Source organism: Perognathus longimembris, chromosome 25 (genome assembly GCF_023159225.1).
Source record: "Perognathus longimembris pacificus isolate PPM17 chromosome 25, ASM2315922v1, whole genome shotgun sequence".
NCBI lineage: Eukaryota > Metazoa > Chordata > Mammalia > Rodentia > Heteromyidae > Perognathus > Perognathus longimembris.
Window position 1 is genome coordinate 14441230 of NC_063185.1, and position 18595 is coordinate 14459824.

The following is an 18595-nucleotide window of genomic DNA, read 5'->3' on the forward strand; positions in this document are numbered from 1 at the left end:
CATAAAACTTAAAAGACATTGTGCTTTAATGCAGAGTTAAATTGAATTTAATTAGGCATTGATTAAGAAATTGCTTTTTTGTGTGTAGTTCAAGATGATTGGCAACAGCCAGCCCTCTTTTGCAACACAGCAGGAGCTTTGGGTAGTAGATATTGAAGATCATTTTCAGAAACACTCAGTGTTACTATGTTGCTTGGATGAGGGATTCACATGTTCTTTTGGCTGTGAACTTGAGTAGACTTTAGACACAACTCATGGCTTATTTGAGAAAGTTTGTCTGAGTGATCCTTAAAAAATGTCAGGTAGCATTTATTATTGAGCAGTATCCAATCTTTACTTGCCTCCTTCTGTTACTTGGAAATGATGGCTTTCTCTAAATTGTTCCAGTTTTAGTACACCACACGTGCTACTAGAGTAAGCACAAGCTTCATTTAGTGCTCCCCACCATTTTTTTTTTGTGAGGGGGGCAGTCCTGGGTCTTGAACTCAGGGCCTGGGCACTGTCCCTGAGCTTCTTTTTGCTCAAAGCTAGCACTCTACCACTTGAGCCATAGTGCCACTTCGAGCCTTTTCTGTATATGTGGTACTGAGGAATCGAACCCAGGGCTTCATGCATGCTAGGCAAGCACTCTACCACTAAGCCACGTTTTCAACCTACCACCATTCTTTAGTCTTTGAAATTAATGAAGTCATGTCATCTTGACATTACCATATTCTAGTTAATATTTTTCACGTTTTAAACAATTGAAGTGGAATTTACAAACTATAAGATTGACTATTTAAAAAACAACAGCCGTTGAATGGTATTTAGCACATCTACAATGCTGTGAAATAAGCACCGCATGCAATGAAAAAACACTTTAATCCAAAATGAAACCCTGTGCTCTTCAAGCAGCTCCCATTCCCCTTTCCTCTTGGCCCTGCCCATCAGGCTGCTTTCTCTATGGAGTTTAAAAAAAATCTTGCTTGGGGGGGCGGATAGGAAGGGGGTTGTGGGGCTGGAATACTGGGCCTCCGCACTCATTGTCCTTGAGCTTTGCAGCTAACACAACCACCCGAGCCACAGCACCACTTCTGGTTCTCTGGTGGTTAACTGGAGATAAGAGTCTTACAGACTTCCCTGTCTGGGATGGCTTTGAACCCCTATCCTAAGATCTCACCCTCCTGAGTAGCTAAGATTATTCAAGTTACCTAACACTTTGTGATAGTCATTTAGTTCCACATAGCGTTTATTGGGTATTTTGTGTTGCTGGTGCTGACTACTGTGCCACTGTAGGCTTACTGTTTTCTTCTCTTGTGGAACATTAGTTCTTTTAAATTCCCAATGTGTATAAGTTCTGATTTGCTGTTGGTATTATCAGTCTTTGCCATTCTATTGGGAATATTTTATACTTGATCATTTTTCTTTTTATTGAGATGTAATTTGGAGCAGTTACCCTTAAATGGTATAATTTAGTAATTTTTTAGAATATTCACAGAGCTGTGCAGCCATCACTACAGCTCAATTTTAGAACATTATCCTGCTTCACAAAGAAATCCTAAATGAGCCATCAGGTGATGAGAAGACATGTGAGAGACTAAAGTACATGTTGTTAACGGAAAGAAACCCACATAATATTCTGAGAAGGGCAAAACTACAAAGACAGTAGTAAAAGGGTCTAGTGGAGTGAGAGGCCCAGTGGTTACCAGGGGATTGGTAGGGGAGGGAGGGATGAATGGATGAAGCACAAGATTTTCAGGGCAGCAAAAATATTGTAGGTCCTAATGCTTTTGTCAAAACCATTAGATACTTAGTATACTTTCTACCAGGGATCTAATGGTTTTGACAAAAGCATCAGTTGATTAATCATATAACAAATGCATTAAGGCAAACTAACATTGATAGAGGAACTAGTCTGGGAGTGAAGAGTGTGTTTGCGAATTCTCTTTTCCTATCTATAATCCTGAGACTGATCTTAAAAAATAATTCTATTAGCTATTTTTTTGGCTCTTCCTCACCCAGAACTAGGCAGGGGCACTGATCAATTTTCTGTCTCTGAGTTTGCCTGTCCAGAACATGTAAGTGGAGTAATAGGTGTTCTTTTTTTTTGGACTGGCTTCTTCTATTTAGTACTTTTTTTTATCGTTTATTCATATGTGACATCGGTCAGTTCCTTTTGTTTGAATTTATTTCTTTTTGTTAGTGGATGCAGTTCATAAACATTGGAGTTGTATGTGTTTTGGGCTCTATGAATGCTGCTGCTCCTGAGCATTCATGTTAGGTGTTTTTGCATGAACCTAACATTTTCTGTTCTTTTTGGTACAAATCCACCGTGAAATTACTGAATCTTATGGTAACTTTCAGATGTAACATTTTGAGGAAGTGCTAAACTTCCATTTTCATTGTACATTACCTAGGAATATAGGTAGGCTCCAAGTTTTCCACATTCATGCCAACGCTTTAAATCTAGTCATGTATTCCATATAGAAGTGAATTGTGATCTAACCTAAGGTTTCTATTTATAGAGGCAAATTTCTGGAGATGTGTGATGATCTCTTAGCGCGAGTGGAGCCACCACTTCGCAGTGTCTTAGAACAATCCAGTAAGTATTATGTGATTACATCATTTTTGTAGCTCTCATTCTTTGGAGGGTATGATTTATTATTTCCCCCACTCATACAGTTCTGCAGTATTAGTTGTGTCAGCTCCAATTCCATGTCATGCTTCTTTTCCCTTGGGTGCTACTGCTGCCCAGGGCAATCTTACAAGTATGCTAGAAAATTGAATAGACGTCTTTAAGAATCCTAATTTGGATACCAACTTCTGAATTATTTGCTGAAAATTCTCTTTTTACAATTGTGGTGTAGTGGTCTTGTAATCTTTTTCTGTCTGTGCATCCTTGGTTAGCTGAAGGACAATATACAGCAAAAAGGAAGGTATGATAGCCACGTATTTCTTTATCAGGAAATTGCAATTTTGTCTGAATTTAAAAGGTAGCACTTCCATTTCAGAATACATCACTTTGCTAACGTTGTTGAACAAAATGTTTACTTAGAATGTACTGTTGTGTTGGTTGCTAGTGTAACAGTGAGTTTAGAGATGTAGTGTTAGGTCCACATACGCTTGGGCTTTCAATTTAAAGCTCAAGGTGATTATGACAGATGAACATCTTTTCCACTCTTTTCCCCCCTTTCTCTTATTTTTGTTCTGTTTTTTTTTTTTGTTGTTGTTGTTGTTGTTTTTGCCAGTCATGGAGCGTGAACTCAAGGCCTGAGCTGTCCCTGACTTCTTTTTGCTCAAGGCTAGCACTCTACCCACTTGAGCCACGGCACCACTTCTGGCTTTTTCCATATATGTGGTGCTGAGGAATCAAACCTAGGGCATCATGTATATGAGGCAAGCACTCTACCACTAGGCCATATTCCCAGCCCTCTTTCTCCTCTATTTTTAACCTTTTGAGAAAGGTACATTGCCCAGAGTGGGGTGGAATTCATGGGCTCATACAATCCTGTTGTCTCAGCTTTCGGGGGAGCTGGGACTTACAGGCACACACCACCATGTTTGATTCTCTTCTATCTTTAAGTAATTCTTAAGAAATAGTGATGTGCTTTTGGCCAGAACCACCATCTTCCAGTAATTTGCCGGAATGACTAACACAAAGGGAAAGAGGAGAGGTACCCAATACATGTTCTCTAGGCCCTTCAGGAAACATGGAGTTGTTCCTTTGGCCACATACATGAGAATTTACAAGAAGGGCGGTATTGTAGACATCAAGGGGATGGTACTGTTCAAAAAGGAATGCTCCACAAATGTTACCATGGCAAAACTGGAAAGGTCAACAGTGTTACCCAGCATGCTGTTGGCATTGTTGTGAACAAGCAAGTTAAGGGCAAGATCCTTGCCAAAAGGATTAATGTGCGTATTGAGCATACTAAGCATTCTAAGAGCCGAGATAGCTTCCTGAAACGAGTGAAGGAAAATGACCAGAAAAAGAAGGAAGCCAAAGAGAAAGGAACTTGGGTTCAACTGAAGCACCAGCCTGCTCCACCCAGAGAAGCATACTTTGTGAGAACCAATGGAAAGGAGCCTGAACTACTGGAACCTATTCCCTATGAATTCATGGCCTAAGAGATGTAAAAAAAAAGACCTCTGGACTATTAAAAAAAAAAGTAGTGGTTCTTTGATAAAATGTAACTGGGAAAACAAGGGGTATTAAGTTTGTATTGAGCAATGAGCAGTGGAGCCTTCGTAATGTACCTCTTTACATTCTCATGAGTACCTGTGTTTTAATGCAAACTATATACCATATGCTTTCTGGATAAAATAATGGAATGGCTAGAGGTGAGACTGAATACTTCTTTCCTTCATGGCAGGTGAGGGTTGTCAAAGCATTCTTACGGTACAGAATATTTCTTAAGTGTTGAGCTGGTTGATGTTCATAACAGTTCTTTATGTGGGACTATGCCAGTTCTGAATACCACAGGACATAGGTTCTTGGCCCCAAAGTCCTGCTAATGCTGTGCTTCCCCTTTCTTCCTGTAATTTGAGAATCAAAACACCTACTTCTGTGTGCATGCATATGTATTGGAGTAGGGAATGAGGAACTGGAGGATTTATATAGTCTTGAGTTAGTTTGCTACAAATTTATTATTATTATTTGTCAATGCTAAGGTTTGAATTTAGGGCTTGTTTGAATGTTTGGCTTGTTTGCTTGGCTGGCAGTCAAATTACTTGAGCTATGCCTCCAGCCCAGCTTTTTTTTTTTTTTTGCTGGTTATTTTAGAGACAGTCTCATGGATAGTTCTGCTCAGGCTGGATTGAGATCATGTGGTACTCAGCCTCCTGAGTAGCTAAGATGAGAAATGTGAGCCAGCACGAAGATTCTTTTCCTTTAAATTTCTAAGTGTGTGTGTGTGCGTGTGTGCGCACCCGTGTATTTTTATTACTAGGGTTTGTGCCCAAGGCCTTGTGTTTGCTAAGTAGTAATTCTGCCACTTGAGCCCATACCCTCAGCCACTTTTTGTTTTAGTTAATTTTCAAGTAGTGTCTTCATGGATTCCCTCTGCATGTCTGCCTTCTGAATAGCTAGGATTACAGTTTTGAGCTATTGCATCTGGCCCTAAATGTCTAATTGTATTAATATAGAGTTAAGGAAAGAAGATATTTATGCAGTAGAGATTGTTGGTGGTGCCACACGAATCCCCGCGGTGAAAGAGAAGATCAGCAAATTTTTTGGTAAAGAGCTTAGTACAACATTAAATGCTGACGAAGCTGTCACTCGTGGCTGTGCATTGCAGGTATGTTTTCTTTTGCTCATATGTCATTGTAACAAAAGCTTATGAAAGTGTCTACTCAGATACCATTAAGTCATGAATGTAAATATTTAAAGATTGTCCTCAACGATGGCTTCTTGAAATCATGATTTGTAGTGATATTCATTTAATGTCTATATTTGGAAATGAAACTTGCAAAAATTGTCATTCTAGTGTGCAATCTTATCGCCTGCTTTCAAAGTCAGAGAATTTTCTATCACTGATGTGGTAGCATATCCAATATCACTGAGATGGAATTCTCCAGCTGAAGAAGGATCAAGGTAATACACTTATTTATCATATGTATACTTAGTTCAGTGCTAAGTCTGAGTAATAAATTGCCCTCCATTTCATCCTACACAGATCTGAAATATTTTGAAATACTATGTGAAGCAGAGTTGTGTACTTATTGTAGTCAGAGTTAATTTTATGACCTTTTTTCTATACTTGATCTTACTGCTGTTAATGTCTTTAACATGCTAATTTTGTATATTTCTTTTTTACTGAGAGAGAGCAAGAGGGTATTCTTGGACACTAAGAATCTAGAAATAATGTCCATTTGAGAAGAGAAGACTATGAGCTATATAGTAATTATAGACCTAGAAGACATGGATCTAAATGTTAAATATTTGAATTTTGTGATTTTTGTCTTTTTCCTCCTTTCAGTGATTGTGAAGTCTTCCCCAAAAATCATGCTGCTCCTTTCTCTAAAGTCCTCACATTTTATAGAAAGGAACCTTTCACTCTCGAGGCATATTATAGCTCTCCTCAGGATTTGCCCTATCCAGATCCTGCTATAGGTAAGTAGAGTTAGACAAAATAATTTGAGTTGGAAATCGAAATAATTTGATAATAGCAACATTTTGCATCTACTTGGAGAAATGGGTTAGCAGCAAGAAAAAAATGGGGTATTCTGAAATTTAGCTATTGTTTTAGGCCATAAAAGAAAGTCCCTTCTAGTCTTCATTATCAGGTTCAGAAATGTCTGTATTGTTACTTAACTGAGCCTTTCCCACTGTGCATGTAGTATTTCTCAGAAGGTTATACCTCGTGCATAAGGTGGTCCTTGCTGGTGTATAGAAGAGTTAAATCAGTTCTGACCCTAACATATAGCTACAAGGAGATTGTTAGCTCTGTAACATGTCCTAGGTTTTGAAATCTTTATATGTATAGATTGTGGAACTATTGCCAGATGAGAAGAAACTAGAGTTGTGTAACAATAGGTTTATACTGGGATAAAGAGGAAGTGTTCTCACTAGTACCCATAAGTTGTAGAAAGAAAGTTAACCTTTCTCTGCCTTCTTCCTGGAATATCATGATGTGGAAGTTAAACATAAATAGAACACAATACAGTAACAATCTAGAAATGGCAGTTTCTTGATAATGATAAAAGCAGGTAGATGAGAATATGACATGTCTGTGTTGTAGGAAGTTTATCATAGCATATAAAGATGAAATAAGGAACTGGAGTCAAAGGAAATTGGGAGATAAATGAGCCCTTTGTTGGGACAGGATGAGCTTGACTTTATGTGAGAGCAATCGGATGATGACTCAGGAAGACTCTAGGAATTCTCACTTTGTTCATTTGAAGTGGCATGTTAGCTACTGATCTGTCTCTGAACGTCACCTGCCAGTGTGGGCATGTAGTCATGTTTGAATTTGTCCTCTTACCATTGCCTTGTATCTCTCGTGTTCCTAGCTCAGTTTTCAGTGCAGAAAGTCACTCCTCAGTCTGATGGCTCCAGTTCAAAAGTGAAAGTCAAGGTCCGAGTAAATGTCCATGGCATTTTCAGTGTGTCCAGTGCATCCCTAGTGGAGGTGCACAAGTCTGAGGAAAATGAGGAACCCATGGAAACTGATCAAAATGCAAAGGAGGAAGAGGTAATCTGGGTATTTTATTTCATTTATATTGCCCCAGGTGACTTGTCTAGATGTGGTAGCGGGTAGACTGTGAGCTGCTGAGTTTGTATAGTGTGGTTGAGCCATTTTTTTAGTCTGTATGGAAATAGAACAGAAATTGCCTCCTCCAGGCTCTGCATTTCTAAGCAAGTTTTTAAATTTTCTTGCTATAGAAGAACATCATCTTAGTTTTTTCTTTTACAAATAGATTGCATACTCATTTGTAGTTGATTAATGAACATTATGTTCTTGTACAAAACTAAATTCTAAATCTCATCCTCAGATTTTGAGGTGTTGTGTGCTGGGGTCCAGATATCAGCACTAACAATGTTCAGATTCTCTTGGGTATTCTGATACATTTCAGGTATTGGGGCCTTCTCCCTCTCCATAAGCCTCATTATTGCTATTGAGAACTCACAGTGTGTTCACATTCCTGAATGCATGCCTTGTTTGTGCCTTTTGAGGATGAAAATGCAGGTCTAGGAATTGCTTGGAAAAGTTCAGACTGTGGAAAGAAATCTACCTGTGAGATATCTTAGAGAAATTCATGCAGTCTTGAGGTTGTATTTTGTAGATTATGGTGAACCATGTCACATGAGGTACTCTTGAGTACTGTGGTTTACACAATTGTTTGGTCACCCTTATATATGGGCAGGGCAACTGCTACCCTCTTCATACAGATATATTAGCTGACCTAAGCAGGAACTTCGTGTTCCAGGTAATACATTCCATGGGTGGAATTTGAGCCTGGGTAGTCTTGAGTGATGGTAATCGAGAAGGAATTCCATACCATCTGTCTTTGTCAGTGTATCATGAAGGCTGTTTAGACTTCTTGCATTTCATAGTCTCAGGATTTAATTTGACCTGTTTTTCAGAAGATGCAAGTGGACCAAGAGGAGCCACATGTGGAAGAACAACAGCAGCAGACACCAGCAGAAAATAAGGCAGAGTCTGAAGAAATGGAGGTATGTGTTGTTATGAATAGCAGACTTGTCATATATAGTAGACCCTTCATGTATGTGGTTCTAAGAAAGCCTGGTTGGGAAAAACTGAATGCCCTGGATGCATACTGTGGGTATTTGTCTAAGTTCCACACTAAAGATAGCCACCTTTCAACAATTTACAATTTTTACTTTACTGGTTAAACAAGTACAATGATGTCCCTTTTTTGACTTGGGAGGATTACCGTAACTTTTGCATTTGCTTTTTGGAAAGCATATTTGCACAACATTTCAAGGCAGGTAAACAAGCATCAGATCACACAATGTTAATGTTGGGCTGGGAGCTCCATCTCATCTGAACTGCAGAGTGAGTGTGTGTGTGTGTGTGTGTGTGTGTGAATTTAGAATCTTTGAAATTTTTCTTAATTAAATTTTTGGGGGGCTAGGAATATGGCCTACTGGCAAGAGTGCTTGCCTCCCATACAGGAAGCCCCTGGGTTCGATTCCCCAGCACCATGTATACAGAAAATGGCCAGAAGTGGCTCTGTGGCTCAAGTGGCAGAGTGCTAGCCTTGAGCAAAAACAAGCCAGGGACAGTGCTCAGGGCTTGATCTCTGAGGAATTTCTTGTTATGCTTAACAAAATTGGCAGAGCCTTAAGGTAGCTTAAGTATGTTATCCATTTTCCTGTCAGTAAACAGATTTTTACTTGCTAAGTAATATTTACTTAGTAATAAGTATTAATATTTACTAAGTAATATTTGCAGATTTTAACTTGGTAAGTAATATTTTAAAAGTAAAATGGCTAGATGCCATTGGTAAGGATTGTGGGTTCAAAGGCAATCTGGGCAGGAAAGTCCATGAAACTCTTACCTCCATTTACTTACCAGAACGCCGAAAGAGTACCTAGGGTTCAAGTGAAGTACCTTGGCCTCAGTGCCCTAGGCTGAGTTCAAGCCAGGAATGGACCAGAACAAAAAATAGCCATTAAGATACCTCTGAGGATCAAGGTTATAAAGCCAGCCTGAGCAAAAACATCTGTAGGACTTGTTTCCTCACGACTTTTCCAAGATGGAAAACTATTCAAGTGGAGAGAGAGTAGGAACTGTTCTGTGTATAGGCAGGTGAAAAGATAGAATTGTAAGGCATATGCCCAAGTCCTCTTCCCCATCCCCTGTAGCAGTGGAAAATTCCATGTCAATTAGTCTACCATGGGGTGGATCAGGAGCAGAAGTTCCTTTCTAAATGAAACGAGACTGGACATGATTGGATACACCTGTAATTCCAACACTGATTTTGAGTTTGCAGTTAGTCCAGGCTACACAGTAAGGTTGTCTTCAAAAAAGTGAGTATTTTTCTAATTAGTACACAGGGAAAGACTTAACAAGCATAGAAGTAGTGAAAGTGGCCACAGAGGAACTGGTGGATACACTTGGCAATGGAAACTTGGAGAGACAAAAATAAGAAATGAGAAAAAAGTAAGAGACACAATTATTCATGGGGAAATAAATCACTAAAACCCTAAGAAAACTTAGTAGTATTTGGGTAGACAATTTGAAGAAATGGAAAGTGTGTGGAAACCAATGAAGTTCATTGCATTCTTATCTGTAGAGTTGGGTCAGGTGAATGGGTTCTCAGCCCTTGTGGGAATGTACATAACTATAGACATTCTGGAGATCACACTGTGATGGCGTATTGCTAATTATGAAAGTTTCATACCCTCTTCACCCTGCTTACATATACATGCCTGTGTTTAGATGAGAAAGGAAGACAAAAACTGTAAACTTTTTTTTTTGCCCTGCTAGACAAGTACTCTGCCTCCTAAAACTTTTTTGGGGTCGGTGTGAGTCTTGAATTCAGAGCCTAGACATTATCCCTGAGCTTTTGCACTTAAGGCTAGCGCTCTACCACTTTATCCTCAGCCATACCTGTGGTTTTCCAGGGATCAATCGGAGCTAAGAGTCTTACAAACTTTGTTGTCCAGGCTGGTTTTGAACTGCAGCCCTCAGATTTCGGCCTCCTGAGTAGCTATGATTACAGGCATGAGCCATCAGCTCCCGGCTCTAAAACTTGTTAAAATAGGGGCTGGGGATATGGCCTAGTGGCAAGAGTGCTTGCCTCGTATACATGAGGCCCTGGGTTCAATTCCCCAGCACCACATATACAGAAAATGGCCAGAAGTGGCGCTGTGGCTCAAGTGGCAGAGTGCTAGCCTTGAGCAAGAAGAAGCCAGGGACAGTGCTCAGGCCCTGAGTCCAAGCCCCAGGACTGGCAAAAAAAAAACAAAAAACTTGTTAAAATAGTGTGGGATTGCAGACACAGTGCTATGTGTGTAATGTTATAAAAATTCAGTTTTGATTGTGTCAATGCATCAACAAAGGTTACATTTTAAAGCACAGCATTAAGTATATACATTGCAGTATGATCAATCTTTAGAACTTCATTTTTGCATGATGGAACTTTTATTCTTCCTTCCCTCCCCTCCCCCCCCCCAGTCCTGGGGCTTGAACTCAGGGCCTGGGCACTGTACCTGAGCTTCTCTTGCTCAAGGCTAGCTAGTACTCTACCACTTGAGCCACAGTGCCACTTCTAGCTTTTATCTGTTTATGTGGTACTGAGGAATTGAACCCACGGTTTCATGCATGCTAGGCAAGCACTCTACCACTAAACACCTGTACCCAGACCCACGATGGAACTTAATACCTGTGAAAGAACTCCCCATTTCCCCTTTCTCAATCCTTGACAACCACATTTCTACTTATATTCAAGTTTTTTAGATCAGCAGGAGCCAAAGGTAGAAGCAGCTTTTGACATTTGACCCACTTTGAAATTCTTGTTAGTCTTTTGTGTTTTGTTTTTAATGATTATTTTAAATTTTAGACTTCTCAAGCTGGATCAAAAGACAAAAAGACGGACCAACCACCTCAAGCCAAGAAGGCAAAAGTGAAGACCAGTACTGTGGACCTGCCAATTGAGAATCAGCTATTATGGCAGATAGACCGAGAGATGCTCAACTTGTACATTGAGAATGAGGTTGGTTTTTCAGTCTCTTAGAACAATGAGCTAACAACATAGTATTATTATCATCAGACTCTCTGCCTGGTTATGTCCATGCATTTTTTGCTAGTTTGTACTTTGAAAAAATAATTTAGGTATTTGGGCAGTAAGGCTAGTTTATGAAGTAGATTCCTTGGTAAGCCCAAATTCTGTATAGCACTACTAACATAATGTCTAAATTGCCAGAAATTCTGTGATAAGATGTCTAACAGTATTGTTTTTGACTTAGGGGTGGTGGTGTTCAGCTTGGGGAGTGTAAGTACATTTGTTCACTATAGATTTTAGAGTGCTTGAAGGTGTGAGTGATGCAAGTTGATCAGTGGGATAAAGGACATTCATTGCATTAATGGTAGCATCATTTGAATTACCCACTCAAATCTCAAAATAGTTTTGTTTTACAGACCTATAGCGTTTAGACCGTGTGAATAAGTTTGAGTTTTCTTCGTGTTCCAAAATAATAGAGCAAGCTGGAGGAATGGCTCAAATGGTAGAGAATCAGCCATATAAACACAAGGCTCTGAGTTCAAGCCTTCATATTGGCATATATATATATGTATACACATACATATATATGTATATGTATGATTTGATATGTCTAGCCAAAATAGTAGAGCAGAATGTATCAATAGTTTTTGTTTTTGGTGTTTTTATTTTTGAGTATCAAATTTTCCTAAACCCACTCACAAACTCTCCTAGACCTTTAAATTTTGTTTATCAATTAGTCTTCCAGCTTATCTTTCTTAGGGGACTCAGAGAACTCAAATGCTTCGGGGAAGAACGATTCTGTACTTTTAAGGTACACTGGTTACTTAGTAAGTTCAATAGGAAATTGTTGTAGTTGTCTTACTTTCTTAATTTCTGCTCTTCCTAGGGAAAGATGATCATGCAGGACAAACTGGAGAAGGAGCGTAATGATGCTAAGAACGCCGTAGAAGAGTATGTGTATGAAATGAGAGACAAGCTTAGTGGTGAATACGAGAAGTTTGTGAGTGAAGATGTAAGTGTGCCCACAGTGTAAGCTGTGTCTTCTAGAAACATCTGGAACTGTCTTAGAAGGGAATTCTAACCTCTGTATGTCTTGAAATTCATGGGGGTGGTTTATATGAACTCAAGGCCTCTTGCTTGCTAGGCAGTCACTCTAACACTTGAATCATAACCCCTCTCCTCAGCCCTGTAGTTTATTTAGCATTTATTTTTGTACTATTTCCCATAGGTTATTCTTTTTTTTTTTTTTTTTGGCCAGTCCTGGGCCTTGGACTCAGGGCCTGAGCACTGTCCCTGGCTTCTTCCCGCTCAAGGCTAGCACTCTGCCTCTTGAGCCACAGCGCCGCTTCTGGCCGTTTTCTGTATATGTGGTGCTGGGGAATCGAACCTAGGGCCTCGTGTATCCGAGGCAGGCACTCTTGCCACTAGGCTATATCCCCAGCCCCCATAGGTTATTCTTAGTGCATTAATGATTTTCCTCTTCCTTTTAGGGGTGGTACTGGGGTTTGAACTCAGGGCTTCAGCTTGTTGGGCCACTCAATCCATGCCTTCAGCCCCCTTTTGGCTTCAGTTAATTTTTAGGTAGAGTTTTGGCCTCAGACTACACATCTCCTTACCCAGGGCTCCTGATCACAGGGGTACACTACCACACCCCTTACTGATTGAGATGAGGTCTGGCTAATGTTTTTGATTGGGTGGGCCTCAAACTGCAATCCTCCAATCTGCCTTCTAGATGGTTTGAATTGCAGGGTGAGCCACTGTACCTGTCCAGTGCATCACTTTATATACCACATTCTGACATATTTGAGTGCTGTTGTTTATGCATGTGTTTTTTTTGTTGTTGTTATGGAGGTTGACCTCTGGGCCCCAAGCTTGCCAAGCAAGCATTCTACTTAAGCCATGCCTCTAGTCCTTGTTTTCCTTTAGTCTTGGCTTTTGCTAGAGTGGCCTGGAATATGATCCTCGTGTACTTTTCATCATAACTGGATGATAGATGTGTGCCACAACACCCTAGCCTCTGTGTGTCTGTGTGCGCACGTGCGCACATGCACACACACGTGCAATGTGCATATACTGGTACTGGGGCTTGAACTTCAGAGCCTCGTACTCTCACACTTAGGGTTGACACTTGGGCTATACCTTCACTTTCAGACTTTTGTACCTTAGAGATCACAGTCTTGAAGACTTTTCTTCCTGGGCTGCCTTTTAACCTGGATTTTCAGATCTCAGCCATCTGAGTAGCTAGGATTATATATGTCTGAGCCACCAGTGCCCCATACATGCACAGCCTTTACTGTGAGTTGGAAGTCTCATGAACTTTTTGCCTGGGCTTGAGCTGATCTCAGTTTCCTAAATAGAGGGCACAGTGTAAGCCATTAGTCCCCAGCTTTTTCCTTTTTGTTTTTATTTTACTTTAAGTTTATTTTGTTTTATTTTCCTTGCACTACTGGGTTTTGAAGTTGGCACTTTACCACTAAGCTACACCTGGAGTCACTGGCTTTTACTTTTATTTTAATTTAATTTTTGCCAGGCCTGGGGCTTGAACTCAGGGCCTAGACACTGTCCCTGAGCCTCTTTGTGCTCAAGGCTAGCTTTTTATCACTTGAGCTACAGCACCACTTCCCGCTTTTTTTTGAGTAGTTTATTGAGGGTAAGAGTCTCACAGACTTTTCTGACAGACTGACTTCAAACTGTGATCCTCAGATCTCAGCCTCCTGAGTAGCTAAGATTATATGTGTGAGCCACTTGTAAGCACCTGGCTCTGGCTTTAACTTTTAAATGAAGTTTTTAGTTGTGAAATCTTCAAATGCAATCCAGTTTCCTTCTAGTATAAATAATACTATACAAATGCCCTGAACCTTGTCCAAAAAAAAAAAAAGCCATTTCCAGCTTTGTTTTCTGGATGACCTATTTCTGTGTCACCTTAATTTTAAAGCAAATTTCAGATAAAACAATGTAGCATGTGTACTGTGACTATGTTGATTTTGGAGATAGCTATGTTGTCCAGGCTGGCCTCCTGATTACAGGAATGTACCACCTACCAGATATCAACTGGTTTGATGATTTGATTACAATGTTTCTGTATCTTTAGGATCGTAACAGTTTTACCTTGAAATTAGAAGATACTGAAAATTGGTTGTATGAAGATGGAGAAGACCAGCCAAAGCAAGTTTATGTAGATAAATTGACAGAGTTAAAAGTAAGTGACTCTTGAGACCAGACATATCCCGAATCTTTGTAGCTTTCAAGAACAGTAGCTCAAATCTGAGACAAACTCTCAGGTCATGTGAAAAACACAGGGTAAAAAAACTCTTTATATAACATAAGCTCATTGTTATTTTCACTTTTAGAGCCTCATAACAAATTGTTTCTCTGTCAATTGGATTTTACTTCCAGCATTCCACTGAATTAGAAATGTCCTTCATTCTTCAGGTTAGAGATACAAAGAATAGCCACATGGAATCTATGACCCTGAAGTTCTTTGTGTAGTTGGGGTAGGGAGAGCCATGTATGTGGGTTTTTTTTTTTTGGCCAGTCCTCATCGCTGGTCACTGTCACTGAGCTTCTTTGTGCTCAAGGCTAGCACCCTACCACTTGAGCCACAGCACCACTTCCAGCCTCTTCTGTTTAGTGGTACTGAAGAATCAAACCCAGGGCTTCATGCATGCTAGGCAAGCACTCTACCACTAAGCTACATTCCCACTCACATGTATGTAGTTTTGGTTTGTGACCAGTGAACAGTACCCAGTTTCACATTTGAAGACTTGAAGCTTGAAGTTTTTGTTTGAAAAGGATGCAAGCACACAAGGATCTGCATTTCCTTTTAGACTTGGCCCTGTATTACTATTGGGCTTATACCTGATGGCCATTGCAGCTGCCCTCTTTGAGTGAAGTCCCTCAAGGCATCTTCCTGACAAGAGTAGTCAGGAGTCTACTCTGGGAGGAGAGACTCATCTTTGGCTACCAGGCCAGTTTGTTTCATTCTTGTCCTGCCGCCCAGACCATCCCTAGTTGTTTGAAGCAAATATCTCATGATTTGAATGATAGTTAATCAACTAACATTTCAATATGTATTTTTTTTTTTTTGCCAGTCCTGGGTCTTGGACTCAGGGCCTGAGCACTGTCCCTGGCTTCTTTTTGCTCAAGGCTAGCACACTGCCACTTGAGCCACAGCGCCACTTCTGGCCATTTTCTATATATATATGGTGCTGGGGAATTGAACCCAGGGCTTCATGTATATAAGGCAAGCACTCTTGCCACTAGGCCATATTCCCAGCCCCTCAATATGTATTTTAAAAGCATAGGCTGTACCATTATGACACCTAGAGAATTCCTTCGTGTCACTGTTGTATTCATTTTTCAAGCTCATTTGTTCAGTGTATGATTGTTTTTAGTTTGCTTGAATCAGGATCCAAATGAAATGCATACATTTTGTTGATGTGTCCCCTGAGGCTGTGAGTGGCTCTTCCTTTTTCCTGAGTGCTTGAACAAGTGGTCATTGGTCCTACAAACTCTTTCCCCCAGGCTGAGCTTTACTGTTTTGTTGGTTGTTTTTTTTTTTTAAATCACTGTAGGGGTCTTAGCTTTATCTGGTAGAGAGATGGTTAGATCTAAAGGCTTCATTAAACACATTCAAGTGTTGTTCATTTTTAATTTAAAAAGTATTTTTGCCAAATAGAGATTTGGTTCTCTCCCCACCCCCATCCCCCAGTATTTGGAGAATTGAGACTGAGATGACATTGCTAGTCTTGTGGCTTAGATGTGCTCCCTGGTTTTTTTTTTACTCCAGGCAGTGCTCTACCACTTAAACCACAGATTGAGTTCCAGCATTTTGGGTGGTTAATTGGAGACAAAGTGTTTCTCAGACTTCTCAGCCTCTCTTTTCTCTTGTTAAGAATTTAGGCCAACCCATTAAGACACGGTTCCAGGAATCTGAAGAAAGACCAAAATTATTTGAAGAACTAGGCAAACAGATCCAACAGTATATGAAAATAATCAGCTCTTTCAAAAACAAGGTATGGTTTTCTTTTGTCATATGTTCTTACTCTTATTTTGCAGAGTCAGATTTTGTGATATTATATAGTGGATCTTTTTTTCTTGTTAATGTGCAGTGTTTTTTGTTTTGTTTTGTTTTTGTTGCCAGTCCTGGGGCCTGGACTCAGGGCCTGAGTACTGTCCCTGGCTTCTTTTTGCTCAAGGCTAGCACTCTACCCCTTGAGCCACAGCGCCACTTCTGGCCTTTTATGTATATGTGATGCTGAGGAATCGAACCCAGGGCTTCATGCATGCTAAGTGAGCACTCTACCACTAGGCCACATTCCCAGCCCCTCCATGGTAGATTCTAACCCCTATATTCTCCACCATATTCCTTCTCCCTCCTTGACTCCCAGGGAGCCCAGTGCTCTGCCACTGAGCTCTGCTCTAGGCTTTAATAGAATGTCAGTGTAAGAGATTCATGAGTGATAAATAGAACTTGCTTTAAAATAAAGAAAAAAAATGTTGCTTGTAAAAGGCCTCCTTTAAAAAATTGTATTCATAGCCAGGTGCCAGTGGCTCATGCCTGTCGTCCTAGCTACTCAGGAGGCTGAGATCTGAGGATTGTGGTTCATTGCCAGCCCAGATAGGAAAATTTGTGAGACGCTTATCTCCAATTAACTACCAGAAAACCAGAAGTGGCGCTGTGGCTCAAGTGGTAGAGCACTAGCCTTGAGCTGAAGAGCTCAGGAACAGCACCCACAACTGACCAAAAAAGAGTTCTCATTATTGTTTATTCCAGACCAGCATGCCTGTCATATCCAGTTAAATGTAGTACTTGTTACAGTGTGAGATTATTTTCATAAAATTTTGTGTAAAACCTGCACCCATTTATACTATTGGAGCCTTTTTTTTTTGGCCAGCCGTGGGCCTTGGACTCAGGGCCTGAGCACCGTCCCTGGCTTCTTCCCACTCAATGCCAGCACTCTGCCACCTGAGCCACAGCGCCCCTTCTGGCCGTTTTCCATATATGTGGTGCTGGGGAATCGAACTGAGAGCTTCATGTGTAGGAGGCAAGCACTCTTGCCACTAGGCCATATTCCCAGCCCTATTGGAGCCTTTTAATTGCCACCTTACATCTTTTGTTGCCCGTAACATGTTTCCTTAGTGTTTGAGAAATTAGGGCCATGTCCGTTCTTGAATATTTAGTATTTACTGCAATGATGAGGCCTCATGATCATTCTCGAGCTGTTTGAAAGACGCTGAGCAGGTAGACATTACCCATGACCGTGTGCGGTTGCAGGAGGACCAGTATGACCATTTGGATGCTGCTGACGTAGCGAAGGTAGAGAAAAGCACTAATGAGGCAATGGAGTGGATGAACACCAGGCTGAATCTACAAAACAAGCAGAGTCTGACTGTGGATCCTGTTGTGAAGACAAAGGAGATTGAAGCTAAAATTAAGGTACTAGTGAACAGTCGTTTCTTGTCAGCATCACTGTGATGTGTAGTGCTCTGGTGTCCCGCTGGAGGCAGCTTCACTATCGCATTTTTGGTTGGGGGTTGGGATCCAGCCAGAAAGGGTGAAGGAAGCATGCCATTTGTTAAACTTACTAATTGATGAAGAAACTACGGTTTTCTCTCTTCACATTCTAGGAGCTGACAAGTATTTGTAGTCCTATAGTTTCAAAACCCAAACCCAAAGTGGAGCCTCCAAAAGAGGAGCAGAAAAGTGCTGAACAGAATGGACCAGTGGACGGCCAAGGAGACAACCCAGGCCCGCGGGCCGCCGAGCAGGGTGCAGACTCGGCCGTGCCTTCCGACACAGACAAGAAGCTTCCCGAGATGGACATTGATTGATTGATTCCAACACTTGTTTATATTAAAACAGACTATTATAAAGCTTTAACTTGTCAACTTTGTTCTAAATATCAACTAGAGCAAGCAAATACTGGAGATTTCTTAGTCAGTTTTTAGGGGATCTTGGGGGGGCGGGGGATATAGGTAATGTATGGAGCATTTTGACTTCTAAATAGTTAGGTACAGAAATTAAGTGCATTGTATCTCTTCATAATGGTACTATTTAGAAGCCCAGTTAGTGTTACTGAGCTTATGCTTCACTCCTTTTTTGTTTAATCATGCTTCTACAAGAATAAAGTTTGTTTTGGAAAGCTGAGCTACAGCAACAGCTATTACTAGCTACCAAGAAGGCTCTTCTGCATTATGACTTAAATGGCAGGAGCTTGCTTTTTGCTTCAAAAATCAATTATAGAGATTATCGCAAAGGTTGTGTGCTTGGTGTGGGGCTGGGGTAGGGGCTCCCTCTCAGGGCCAGAGCTTGGCCTGGTATGGGTTAACATAGGAGAGGATCCGGGCCTCCTCATGCTTCACCCCAGCCCTGTCCCCTTCCTCCTCCCCTCTGGAAAGAGCTCCCAGTAAATGCCATGTG

The 18595-nt window shown here is 40.7% G+C and overlaps 1 protein-coding gene and 1 pseudogene across 1 annotated transcript in view; both read left to right on the top strand.

The window, feature by feature from the left end:
* Hspa4 (heat shock protein family A (Hsp70) member 4) overlaps positions 1-18051 on the top strand; it is a 39473-nt gene extending 21422 nt beyond the window's left edge. Inside the window, exons 8-19 of the mRNA XM_048333952.1 lie at positions 2505-2581; positions 5125-5276; positions 5466-5572; positions 5958-6091; positions 6991-7172; positions 8066-8155; positions 11011-11163; positions 12059-12184; positions 14264-14371; positions 16068-16187; positions 17450-17611; positions 17803-18051. Coding sequence (XP_048189909.1) covers positions 2505-2581; positions 5125-5276; positions 5466-5572; positions 5958-6091; positions 6991-7172; positions 8066-8155; positions 11011-11163; positions 12059-12184; positions 14264-14371; positions 16068-16187; positions 17450-17611; positions 17803-18006 — 1615 coding nt within the window. The 3' untranslated portion in view covers positions 18007-18051. The remainder of the gene's footprint in view (positions 1-2504; positions 2582-5124; positions 5277-5465; positions 5573-5957; positions 6092-6990; positions 7173-8065; positions 8156-11010; positions 11164-12058; positions 12185-14263; positions 14372-16067; positions 16188-17449; positions 17612-17802) is intronic.
* LOC125341848 lies at positions 3626-4112 on the top strand (annotated as a pseudogene).
* Positions 18052-18595: the final 544 nt, after the last annotated feature.